This window comes from Macrobrachium nipponense, chromosome 46 (assembly GCF_015104395.2).
Source record: "Macrobrachium nipponense isolate FS-2020 chromosome 46, ASM1510439v2, whole genome shotgun sequence".
Lineage (NCBI taxonomy): Eukaryota > Metazoa > Arthropoda > Malacostraca > Decapoda > Palaemonidae > Macrobrachium > Macrobrachium nipponense.
The window spans coordinates 45248602-45262287 of NC_061106.1; the positions used below are offsets into that span (position 1 = coordinate 45248602).

Sequence of the window (13686 nt, forward strand, 5' to 3'; positions counted from 1 at the left end):
ACACACACACACACACATATATATATATTATGTAATAATTTCCGCATTCGGCCTCATCATTAAAGAGAACAAAACGTTCTTCTACTACAACTACACGTGGCTCCCTCCCAGAACGTTTGTTCAGACGCCGATGCTTCGTCACCGACAGCACCAGCGACGGAACCTCGAACAAGCCGATGACTAGCGCAAGGACTCATTAATCACGGAAGCCGTTTGATGGATCACATGCGAAGGGCAAGTCACCATCGTCAGGAGGGGAGGGCGTGTCACATTCTCGCTGGCACCGACAAGGGCTTCTTACAAACGTAAGGATACGAAAGACCGTTTCGTTTTTGTCGTTTGCTCGTGGGAAACGTTTTACTTTAATCAAATACTTTCAAAGTCTGATCTGATTAACAGCCGTAAAGGCTGAATCTCGAACAACAACAACAACGAAATCAACAACAACAACAACAACAATAATAATATAATAATAATAATAATAATTCTGCGATAAACAGTGACGATACAATTCACGAGCTGGCAGGTTAGAATAGCAGATAAAAAACACTTAACCTCAGTACTGTCTTAGTGAGAAGAGAGAGAGAGAGAGAGAGAGAGAGAGAGAGAGAGAGAGAGAGAGAGAGAGAGAAAGTTTTATGTGAACCAAATCATATCGATCGGTCAGATGCTACTTGAGTCCCTCAAAGAATTATACGGTTCCCTAAAGGATTAGGTTCGATGGTAGGAGGGGAAGGGGGGGATGGGGACTCCCCACTCCACCCCATCCCCTTCCCCATAAATGTCTTTCCCACTCCCTCCTTCCCCTATACCGCCCCATTCCACCGAGGATGGGGAGACAGGCGGCCCACCACTAAATATTGAACCTTTTTTTTTGTTCATTTATTTATCCTTTTGACTGCTACTTATAAGACAGTTATAAATAGTTCCTTCTCCGTAGGGGGGGTAGTGCCATCAGTGCACCTCGTGCGGTGCACTGTAGGGATTACTTAAGGTTCTTTGCAGCATACCTTCTCCCGCCGGCTGCTACCCCTTTCGTTTCTTTTATTGTGCCTCCTTTCCTATTCTCTCTCTTCTATTTTACTTTACACCCACTTCTAATAGTTGATTCATAGTGCAACTGCTTTGAGGTTTTCCTCCTGTTACGCCTTTCAAGCCTTTGACTGTCCATTAACGTCTCAGCGGTGAATGACCTCATAAGTCCCAATGCCTGGCCTTTGGTCTAAATTCTATACTCAATCCAATAAATAGTTTCTTAAAAAATTATTTTAATTTTTCACATTTATAAATACTGCCACACATAATGCATACATACATACATACATATATATATATATATTATATATATATATATATATATATATATATATATAATGTATGTAGGAATACATACATATTCATATACAAAACCACACACAACCCATTTTCACAGAATATACTTCGCCTCTGGAAATAATTGACACCCAACAGAGGCAACACACAATAAGAACATCTACCCTGAGCAGGAATAGAACCTACACACTATCTATACCTGAGTGGATATTGTCACTGGCGCCCACATGTCAAAGCAACAAGGCAGAGGTTCGAATCATGACCAAGAAATATGAATATATATATATATATATATATCTATATATATATATATATATATATATATATATATGCATGTGTGTATGTGAGAAGTCAGAAAAAAGAAACTAATCTCTACTGAAATTCGTCGAAACAATCTGAAGTGCTGAGACAACAAACCCACAAAATGCTGTTTGGAAATGTCATCGAAAAGAAACGCGTATCAATTACGTCAAAGTCCTCCCAACTCTTGTTCGCTATAAAAGGGACCAGGAATCGATGTCCGATAGTTAGTATTGTAACGACGTATACCGGCTACACACCCCAGCATTAACGTCAGAATTGTCAGCATGTACATGAGCGAATGGATTACAAGCTGGGTTTATTCTGTACTAGATATATCATATATATACAGGGTTGATATATATATATATATATATATATATATATATATATAATATATATATATATATATATCATGTGTGTGTGTGTGTGTGTGTGTGAATAACTTGATCACGAAATATATAAAACGTGTTGCTATGTATAAATAAAATTTATATATATATATATATATATATATATATATATATATATATATATATATATATATAATATACAAACACAAACATACACAAGACGCTCGTAATCACAACAATAAACACGCCATTGAGATACTATGGCCATTAAGTTACATATCCAACCCACTACTGACAACAGTTACTGTTACTAAGATGACGCAATCTTCGCCAAGTAAACAAAATAAGTCAAATGAATTTGAATCTTTATTTTCATCGCATTCCAATCACGTCATTTAATTTAGTATGACTGTTTTATTTCTTATCTTTTATTTTTCCTCTTTTTCGTAATCACTCGCATAAAACTATATACATTCCTATTATTTTGATTTATTACGGCGCTAAATTGTTTGTCAAATATACAATTTGTTTGGTACAACTAAGCTTAGAAACACCATCATGTCAAGGTTGAGAGAGAGAGAGAGAGAGAGAGAGAGAGAGAGAGAGAGAGAGAGAAATATTTGTCAGATCGTCCACTACATAACAGCCACTATACAATTTATGGCTGATATATCATATCCGAGCTTCAAAGCAGGATGATGATGATGATAAAAAAAAATTATAATAATAAAGAAAGGAACTATTATAGGGGGTTGAAAGAAGAATTAAGTGAAATGCCTCAAAGGCCTTCCGAAAATAGGCCTAACCGACGATTGGTCTTGCCAAAAGGCCCCCGTCCATCCTTTTAATAAATTCGTCATCAACTTTATATATACGACGTGAACCGACTCGATCTGATGAGATCTGTCTGTATTGAGAGAGAGAGAGAGAGAGAGAGAGAGAGAGAGAGAGAGAGAGAGAGAGACCCTTTCAATGCGGAATTCAAAGGGAAATGCCATCTCAAACGAGACCACAACAAAAGGGATATACAACTACAACCAGGATGAAATAAATAAAAAAAAGCACAAAAGGTAGACGCGCATCCATTAACGTCGGCTACCTTGTGGCTACGGAAACAAACACCTGCTAAGAGGTCTCCTGTTGCGGTTTGTTTTATAGCACATACCTTGGGAACTGCGGTGATTACCTTTTGAAGAGAGTAGCTGCAGTGGTTACCTTTTGAAGAGGGTAACTACAGTGATTACCTTCTGAGAAGTGACTGTAATGGCTATTCAAGAGTAACTGTAATGGAGACCTTTTGAGTAGCGTAACTGCAGTGGCTACCTTTTGAAGTCACTGCAATGGTTATCTTTTGAAGTCACTGCAATAGTTACCTTCTGAACATGGCAACTGCATTGGTTATCGTTTAAAGAGCGTAACTGCAGTGGTTACCTTTTGAAAAGGGTGACTGTGCAGGTTATCTTTCACTGCAGTGGTTATCTTATGAAGAGAGCAACTGCAATGGCTACCTTTTGAAGAGAGTAGCTGCAATGGCTACCTTTTGAAGAGAGTAATTGCAGTGGGTACCTTTTGAAGAGAGTAGCTGCAGTGGTTACCTTTTAATTAGAGCAACTGCAATGGCTACCTTTTGAAGAGAGTAGCTGCAATGGCTACCTTTTGAAGAGAGTAGCTGCAATGGCTACCTTTTGAAGAGAGTAGCTGCAGTGGTTACCTTTTAAATAGAGCAACTGCAATGGCTACCTTTTGAAGAGAGCAACTGCAATGGCTACCTTTTGAAGACAGCAACTGCAATGCCTATACCTTTTGAAGAGAGTAACTACTGCGGTAACCTTTTAAAGAGAGTAATTGCAGTGGTTACCCTTCATAAAAAAGAGTAACTGCAGTGGCTACCTTTTGAAGAGAGTAACTGAAGTGGTCACCTTTTGAAGAGCATAACGGCAGTGGCTGCCTTTTCAAGAGAGATACGAATAAGTAGTCTACCTTTCGGTCTGGTAGACCTTTGCAGACTGCAACTGCTTCTGTACAAAGCGAAAATACACGAAACGTAACGTTGATAAATCTAATACGCGGGCGAATTTTAATAGTACACTGTACAGGTACATAGGATCTCCTTACCGAGATGGTATGTTTATTTGACACCCGTGTACACAGGTGAAAAAGGGACGTGATAAATCAATCACCATTATAAACAATTCTTAGATATTTCATCTTGCTTCTGCCATAATCTATCTTCTCATTCTATGGGTTTATTTTTCTGAAATGAGTTACATCATCAAATGAAGATTTTCCAGTAACAACAGAATTAGATTTCGTCATAACAGCTGAGCAGATTTCGTTGTAACATCTGACCGGATTTCGTCGTAACATCTGAACAGATTTCGTCGTAACAGCTGAGCAGATTTCGTTGTAACACCTGACCGGATCTTGTCGTAACATCTGAACAGATTTCGTCGTAACAGCTGACCAGATTTCGTTGTAACATCTGACTAGATTTCGCCGTAACAAGAAAACAGATTTCGTCGTTACAACAAAACCGATTTCGTACACCATCGAATGCAGAACTACAAGCAACAACACAACAGATTTCGTCGTGACGACAGAACAGCTTTCGTTGCTACTAATAAACAGATTTCACGCGCAAAACAGATTTCGTCGTAACAGTAGAACAGAATTCGTTGTAGCAAGATAACAATTTCATCGTAACGATACAACAAATTCCGTCGTAACAACAGAACAGATTTCGTTGTAGCAAGATAACAATTTCATTGTAACGATACAACAAATTCCGTCGTAACAACAGAACAGATTTCGTTGTAGCAATTTAACAATTTTCATCGTGACAAGAGAATAGATTCCATCGCAACAACAGAACAGATTTCGTCGTAAAAACAGAACAGATTTCGTTCTAACAAGAGGACGCACTTCGTCCTAACAACAGAACAGAATCTGTGGTAGCAAGAGAACTTATTTCGTTGTAACAATTGAACAAGATTTCGTCACTCCTAAGAAGCCGGTAATTTCAGGTGACAGCTCATTATTTTTTAAATCTTTTCACTGCTCCAAATTCATTTCTACGCCCACCGAGTTTGCTATTCAATTCTATCAATCACCGCACAATGCTATGATTTACTTATCTGTAAACATCAATTCCTGACTTTTCATTTTCGTAAAAAACTTTTTTTTTTTTTTTTTTTTTTTTTTAGAAATTACTGCCAAAAAAAATACGGCATATCTGAGCAAACAAAAACAAAAATTACTTTCATAATTTAATTCACTATTCGCCGTAATGCATAAAATCATTATCATTTCATTGCAAAACACCTCATTATAGTCTATGATCGACTGGCCCCCTCTATTGACTGCCAAATTGACGCCCTTGCACGAAGCCGTTAATAACTGCTACTTTGAAAGAGGGAAATCGACTGCTCTGTGACCTTCGATAGAAGGATAGAAAGAGAGAGAGAAGAGAAGGAGCGTTTCAAAATATATTCCACAAAAATGTTCATCTTAAAAGCAGAATAATTTTGGGCATCGAAATTGAAAGAAGTTTTTCTTACGAAATCTCTGCGCTCATATGAAGCCATTGAAGCCATGGCGGTAAGGTCTACTATACGGTTGGATTTCAATGCTAGAAGTGTTCTCACTCTATGGTAAATAATGATAAAGATAAGAGAGAGAGAAGCTTGATTTAAATAGTCTTCCGAATTTAGCACCTCCCTAAAAATAGCTCCTTTGATATATGGGCGTCAAATGGTGGTCGTACTTTACATACTGAATCGAATTAGGTGCCTTAATAAAGAATAATAAATCAACTGGAAGTGATAACGAATGAACGCTTACAAAGACTTGGTCATGAAAGATATGTAGATCAAAGTCATGAAAAGAAAATGTGATTTTTATGTTCTGTAGCTCAAGCTGATGAGGAATGTTGGAAAAGGGTCGTTTTTAGATAAATATCTTCGTGTTTGTTCATGAAAGATAACATTGGAATTGAGTAAAATCTCGCGATTTTCATCAGTGATTCTCCTGATGGGTAAATATCTTCGGGCATGTTCAAGATATATAGATCAAGTTGGAATGAAGTTCCAATTCCTCGAATTTCATCGGTGATTTTCTTAATACGTCAATATTTCCGGGTATGTTCAGGAGAGACGACGTTGAGGAATTAAGGATTAATCTCTCGACTTCGGAAAAGATAAAAGTTGGAATGGAGTCAAATCTGTCGACTTTTTGTCGGCGAATTTTTTCCAGTCCGTCCAAAGAGGAGGCTCTCAAAGACGGGGAAGAATTCGATGCCGAGAAAACCGGCCGACCATCGCAGCTGCTATATATATAGCTAGCCACGATCCCAATAATAATTTCGCCTGCCCCCAAAATCTCATCATCTCTTCGTCAGTCACTTACCGTTGTAGATGAGAGTCACAGGCTGGTGTTCGTAGTGGTGATGATGATGGTGGTGGTGTGGGGGAGGAGGCCGCTGCTGCTGCTGTGGGTCAGGGGGTCTGCCCACTTCTGGTATGTGCACTTCAACCACTCTTTCCTCCTCAACCCCTCTCAACTCCGTCTTGGGGTGAGGCATCGGAGGATTCATGTGCTGATGATGAAGGTAGTGGGCACTGCTGCTGCTGCCTCCTCCTCCTCCTCCTCCTCCTCCTCCTCCTTCGTCTAAGTGATCCTGGTTGAGGTGGTGTTCCTGCTCGTGGTGCTGAGGAGGTTCCTGTTGCTGATGTTGGTGGTGATGTTGTTGTAGGTGTTGTTGTTGGTGGTGTTGTTGATGATGTTGTTGTTGCTGCTGTTGCTGGTGGTGATGGCTCGTTTGGTAGACGTGGAAGGAAGCGGCCTCATGTTGGTGTTGTTCTTCTTTGCCAGAGCTGATGCCCGTCGGGGCATAGTAATGCATGGGCGCTGATGCTGCTGCTGCTGCTGCTGAGGAAGTAGGTGGTGGAGGGGGAGGGGGAGGAGGAGGAGAGTGAGGGGGGATGCTGACATGGAGGTTCAGGGGATGGGGATGATTGTTGTGATGATGGTGATGATTGTGGTGGTGGTGGTGATGATGGTGAGGCATTTGAGGAGGAGGAGGAGGGGGAGGGGGCGGAGGAGGAAGAGGAGGGTGATGGTGAGATTCCGAAGGTGGAGGAGGAGGAGGAGGAGGAGAAGGAGCGGTCTCGCCCGCTGCGGGCGACCGGGGCGTCCAAGAAGCAGTGCCTTGATCCGTCATGGGCGAAGGTGACCGGTCCCTGGAGGGCGGTGATGGGTAAGGGGTACTGCGGAGGACACCCCCTGCCTTCTTAGCCATGAAACACCTGGGCATGGTGAATGGCGCGGGTCACAGCGCCGGCCGGCCGCCGCTGCACGACATCCAGGAGGAGCAGGGCAGCAGAGGGGCGTCGTCACGGGCGGCGTCACACACACACACTCACAGACACACACACGGGCGGCCCACCTCCCCGCGTCACACAGTAGCGCCGCCCTCGCACTCCCCGCTTCTTATACCCTCGGGGGAGCGCCGACGAACGCCAGCTCGCCTCACTTGGCACCAATTCCTGCTGGCATCGGAGGGCATTCGACGGCCTCTTTCTGCTGCGGGAGGATGAGGGCTCTGTGGACGACGCTCCTGTCGATCTGAAAAGATCCTGCGAGAAAAAACGACGAAATAGTCGACATGTTAGGAATAAGGGGAGGAGTCGAGCATGCGTCAAACGTCCAGGGGGCGGAGCGAGAGCGATTGCCACCATTGCAACAATTGATTCGCGATTCCATTTCGACTCTCTCCGACCTCATGGGTCGAATTAGACTTTGCCATGAGCTTCTATTCTGGACAGATGTGGATGGAAGGCGGCCCACCGGAACGAAATAGACAGAAGAGCTCCTTTTAAAAGTGGATGAAAAATAAGTAGGTGGAGCCTGGGACGGGAACGATCGCTTCTACACTACTGTTGAATGGCCACCTGCCGCGCCCTCTCCTAAGCACCCTCCGTTCTCTCTCTCTCTCTCTCTCTCTTCTCTCTCTCTCTCTCTCAATCTTCGCTTCTCCTCTCTCTCTCTCTCTCTATCTCTCTTTCTCACTCCTTCTCTCGCACGCACGCACGCATGTATATACACACGCACTCTCTCTCTCTCACTCTCATTCTCTCTCTCTCTCTCTCTCTCATAATCGCTTTTTACCCAGCCCAACACCCCCAACCCCCATTTTTTTTTAATTTTCTTCGCCAGTCTTTCTCTCCCTTGAAATGGTCCGTCGCTCCGGCCTAAGTTTTGATTTTCTCCCGTCGAAGGGGGATGGGGGGGGGGGGGGAAGACATTTTAGAAAAAAGCCCTGCTGCTGTCCCTGGGTGCCAATGGGCAACGAGGAGGAGGAGGAGGAGGAGGAGGGGGCAGGTGTGGGCAGGATGATCGCGCGAGTGTAGTGTGTTGTGGCACTGGGTAGCCAGCCAGGCTGCGGGACACCCTGGTCGGCGCAGTGCATGCAACAGTGTCAACTTGTGGCTTTCTAGCTCCCACCCGTTGCGCGTCGCAGCAGCAGCAGCAGTACCGTAGGGCCCCGCGGACGCCGCCGCTCCCGCCGCCGCAGCAGCATTGCCATCCGCTCTGCGGACCGACCGACCAACCAAAGGGCGGACGGACTACGAAGCGCACTTTCTTCTTCTTCTTCTTCTTCAGCCGTAATGACGCTCTTTTCGAAAAAAAAACATCCTCTCGACGAAGAAAGCTTCTTCCGATTCAAAGACGATTTTTTTTTTATCGATTTCGGTAAACGATTCGAAGGCGTCGCTGCTTCTGCTGCTGCTGCTCCGACGACGACAGTATGGACCAATCTCGGCGACTTTCTCTCTCTCCTCTCTCTCTCTCTCTCTCTCTCTCTCTCTCTCTCTCTCTCCGTGTTCCAGCGAGGAATCCTTCGCGTGAATAACTTCAAAATGGAATACGTTCCAAACTGCCGCTATCGAAGAAGACGTTCGATTGGCGTGTAGCATCAGGAGTTGAAATAAAATATAATTTAAATTTCTTTCAATATATATGATGTTTGTCGATCCCTTTCGTCCGCCCATGGGATGCTTCCGCATGAAGGAGAGAGAGGAAAAGAGAGGAGAGTGAGATAGAGAAGGGAGAGGAGGTGGGGGGAGTTGGATAGGAGCGAGAGAGAGGAGATGGAGAGAGAGAGAGAGAGAGAGAGAGAGAGAGAGGTTATGTATTTCCCATCCCAATCCCACTTACATTCATCATCTCGAACATTTTCATCCCCCCAAAATTTTCACTATATAATTATATTTTAATTTTAATCTATATATATATAATATCGTAAATATATATTAGATATATAATATAGATATATAAATATATATATATATATAAAATATATGTATACTTCAGAGAAGTTCAATTATTTATTTTTATTCTTTATTCGAGTCTTCCATTAAGTGTGGAAGAAATCTATCTTTTTGTTATTGCATTATCATCTCCTCCTCCTCCTCCTCCTCCTCCTCCTCCTCCTCCTCCTCCTCCCTTCTTCTTCTTCTTCTCCCCACTTCTTCCATTTATTACTGCATGTCCCTCCGTTATCCTCAATTATCAACACCTTCCGTTGTTTCCCCTGGGTTTATTTTTAGCTTCTCTCCCTCCTCGGGTTTATAATTACTGTTGTCATGTCTTCGTAGTCATTACGGACCTCTCTCTCTCTCTCTCTCTCTCTCTCTCTCTCTCTCTCTCTCTCTCTCAACCGTTTCCGAATAAGATTTTCTTTTATCACCGAGTGTAACAGCCTTTTTCTCTCTCTTTCTCTCTCTCTCGGTATATATATATAGAAATGTATAAACATATTGTATTTGCACTCTTAAGAATTCACATACAACATATTTATACATTTCTATGCAAATTGCATTGCAGTTAAAATCCAAATCTGAATTACATGTAAGCTGTATATATATATATATATATATATATATATATATATATATATATATATATATATATATATATATATATACACTATATATATCTATATATATATATATATATATAATATACACACATATATATACATGTAGTATATATAATATATATATATATATATATATATTTTTTTATATATATATATATATTATATATGTTAATTATATTTTTTTTTTTTTTTTTTTTATCTTATATTATATAATACAGACATATTTATTAGTATATTTGCCTATATAAATAACACAAAAGACATACCGTACTTATTTAAAACTCCTAATCCTATACGCCGATCCGTTAGCTGCCCAGGATCGATAGAGGAAGCTATAAAAAGGGGACGATTGAATCATCAGCCCGAAAGGTCAGGCGATCGATATAAAAAGAGAGAGAGAGAGAGAGAGAGAGAGAGAGAGAGAGAGTCAATAATATTCAGGAGGTAATTTCCATATATCCTGCAAAAGGGTAGACTTTTTCTAAAGACACAATACCAGGACCAATTCTCTGCCTATTAAGGAGATATCGTGTATAAATTTATCTGCGTCTTTTGCGAGTATCAGCGACAATAATGTTTAGAGTTGCCGTCTTCCAACTCGGGACGAGATTCTCTCGCCTGGCTACTGTTAAGTATGCATTATTATGAATTTACATCGAGTCAAAATCCAAAACATAAAATTGTTTTGCTAATGACAGCTTGAGTAATATTAACGAATTCGTTGCTAGTACTGGGCAATGGACATATGTCGTTGAATATCATTATTATTATTATTATTATTATTATTATTATTATTATTATTATTATTACTACGGCCGTAATTTTGCAGTGGATATTATTATTACTATTCAAAGAAACCTCATAATCACATGAGTTAATAAAATAAAATGGAAAAGTAAATCCACAGTAATATTTCTGATCTGTTATTTAAAATACAAAGCAGAGAGCTTTCGAAGACCTGCACGGTCCTCCATATTAGACATATTACTGTGGATTTTACTTTTCAGTTCTTATTACTATTATTATTATGAGTCTTGAAATGAAGAATCAAATCCACAGTTATGTATGGGTACTACATATTTTATTTATCATTATCATTATTAGTGCTGCCGTTTTCTGTTGTGGTCAATATTATTATTATTATTATTATTATTATTATTATTATTATTATTATTATTATTATTATTCTATTGTGAACATTACTATTACTATATTGTTGCTAGTTAATGTCACTGTTGTCATCTCCTACCACCACCACCTTCAACATCACCGCAATCATCATTATTGTTTATGCTTTTGTAGCTGTTGTGGGGTAAGCGCTTGCTCCAAGCGAGCCACTGGAGCCATTAACGCGCAAGTTATATATATATATAGCTATAACATTGGGGATTCCATCTCACGCACTTTTCCGCTCCCTTAGAACCACCAGTAAAAATTCCTCTCTTTATTCACTCTTCAATTTTAACACTTTCGTCCAGTTGGCGATTACCCTCATTCTTCGTTTCCCCTCTCACAATCACCGTGCTAACCACTATTCCCCTCAGAATTCTACGCTCTCCCCTTCCTTCCTTCCTTCCTTCTCTCTCTCTCTCTCTCTCTCTCTCTCTCTCTCTGCCAATAGTGCAATGACCATAACGTTCCGAAATGTCTCTCGCTTTCCCCTCTGACCAACTAACGCATCTTTCTGTCAGTACAAATTCTCTCTCTCTCTCTCTCTCTCTCTCTCTCTCTCTCTCTCTCTCTCTCTCTCTCTCTCCTGTCAGATGTCTGTAGTTTTGCTCGATATTTCTTTCAATGTTCTTCTTCTCTCTCTCTCTCTCTCTCTCTCTCTCTCTCTCTCATCTCTCCATATGTGTCTGATGTCTGTATGTAGTATTTTTGCTCGACTCTTCTTTCGTTTATTTAATTATTTTTTGTGTAAAATTTCATTCAATTTTCCTCCACGAAATTTCAAATGTCACTGGCATCGGAGGGCTAATTATGGCGAGGTATCTATATCCCCTTTCGCCAATTTATATAAAAAAAAAAAATCAAGGAAGGCGAAACTGACACGAACTTGTAAACAATCAAAATGAAATTTATTTTCGTTAAATAACACGAATACGGAGGAAACCTTGGAAAAATTGATTTACGAAAAATCTATGGCTGGCCAAGCGCTGGGGTAATTCCAGCCATTCGGGGCTTAAGGCGAAAATTTGGAGTTAGAGTGGTTGGACAGCAAAATGGAAAGAGTCTTCTGTACAGTGTTCAATACTGTACTTCGAAACTCTCGATGTGCTGCAGTAAGAAAACTGCAACCACGAACGGGGAGGTTCAGTTGCTCCCCAGATGCGGTCTGGTGAAGATGCGTCGGCAGCTGGCACCCACAGCGGTGCAAGACGCACGATCCAAAACTAACTTTAACCTTAAAATAAAATGAAAACTAATGAGGCTAAAGGGCTGCACTTCGGTATGTCCGATTAATGGAGGGTGGATAATCAATATACCAATTTGCAGCCCTCTAGCCTCAGCAGTTTTTAAGATCTGAGGGCGGACAGACAGACACAAATAGCCATCTCGATCATTTTCTTTGACGGACAACTCAAAAACGGGTGTAGCTAGGGTAAGAAATGACGCTTCAAACACGCCGCAGGAGCCTATGAAAAGAGAAAAGTTGCTAAACATGACGTTATGACGTATTTTGCGCGATAGACGTCATGAGAAACAAACACTATACGCTGTTTTTTTTCCATCTGTCTATCCGCCTGTGGTGTTTTTGTATGGTAACACTGCGTCCCGGGCTTCGAATAGTTACACTATGTGTAAGTTTTAGGTAAATAAAAGGATATCTGGGAGTACACTTGCAACTGAAGTGTTTTAATAAATTACAGTATGCGAATTACACCGTTAATATTCGAAATAGCATATTATTATTATTGTTGAATGTAAGCAATGTAACTATCTAAAGCCCGGGACGCAGTGTTACCATACGCATACACCACAGCCGGATGGACAGATGAAAAAAACAAAAAAAAAAGTAGTATAGTTGTGCTGACTCACTACAACCCCTACGGGGACCCACCCTGAAAAAAAGCAAATGTCGTAGGAATGACGTCATAAAGTTATTCCGTAGCCTACGTTGAGTTGAATATAGAATTTAGGCCAGGGGCCAAGCACTGGGACCTGTGAGGTCATTCAGCGCTGAAATGGAAATTGACAGTAAAAGGTTTGATAAAAGGCGTAACAGGAGGAAAACCTCAAAGCAGTTGCACTATGAATCAAGTGTTAGGAGAGGGTGGAAAGTAAGATGAGAAGAAAGAGAATATGAAAGGAGGTACAGTAAGAGGAACGAAAGTGATTGCAGCTAGGGGACGAAGGCGCACTGCGAAGAACCTTAAGTAATGCCTACAGTGCAACGCATGAGGTCCACTGACGGCACTACCCCTCTACGGGATCCGTAGCCTACGAGTCACGGGAGGCGGACACACGTGTAATAGTGTTGCCCAACGACGGAAATAAATTATCAGCCATACCCACCCCAATTGTGCCCTCGTTTGCTTTCGGGAGATCGTATCATTATGACGCAATGCCCCCTCTTTCCAGTTATAACAGTGGCTTCATGAACTGACTGCATTATCTTTATTCTATTATTATATTTTCCTTTCTCTCTCTCTCTCTCTCTCTCCTTCGTTTCAATCCCCTTCGTGGCTTTTGCCTTTATTCATATATTCATCACGTTCCAAATTATCGTGATTCTGTCATACATATATAAGTATATATACA

General features: G+C 41.1%; 1 protein-coding gene and 1 long non-coding RNA gene across 2 annotated transcripts in view; both read right to left on the reverse strand.

Moving 5' to 3' along the window:
* LOC135215003 (uncharacterized) overlaps nucleotides 1-7488 on the reverse strand; it is a 94013-nt gene extending 86525 nt beyond the window's left edge. Inside the window, exon 1 of the mRNA XM_064249538.1 lies at nucleotides 6390-7488. Coding sequence (XP_064105608.1) covers nucleotides 6390-7296 — 907 coding nt within the window. The 5' untranslated portion in view covers nucleotides 7297-7488. The remainder of the gene's footprint in view (nucleotides 1-6389) is intronic.
* The window catches only part of LOC135214626 (uncharacterized), a 441347-nt gene that overhangs the window by 284162 nt on the left and 143499 nt on the right, over nucleotides 1-13686 (reverse strand). The window lies entirely within an intron of this gene.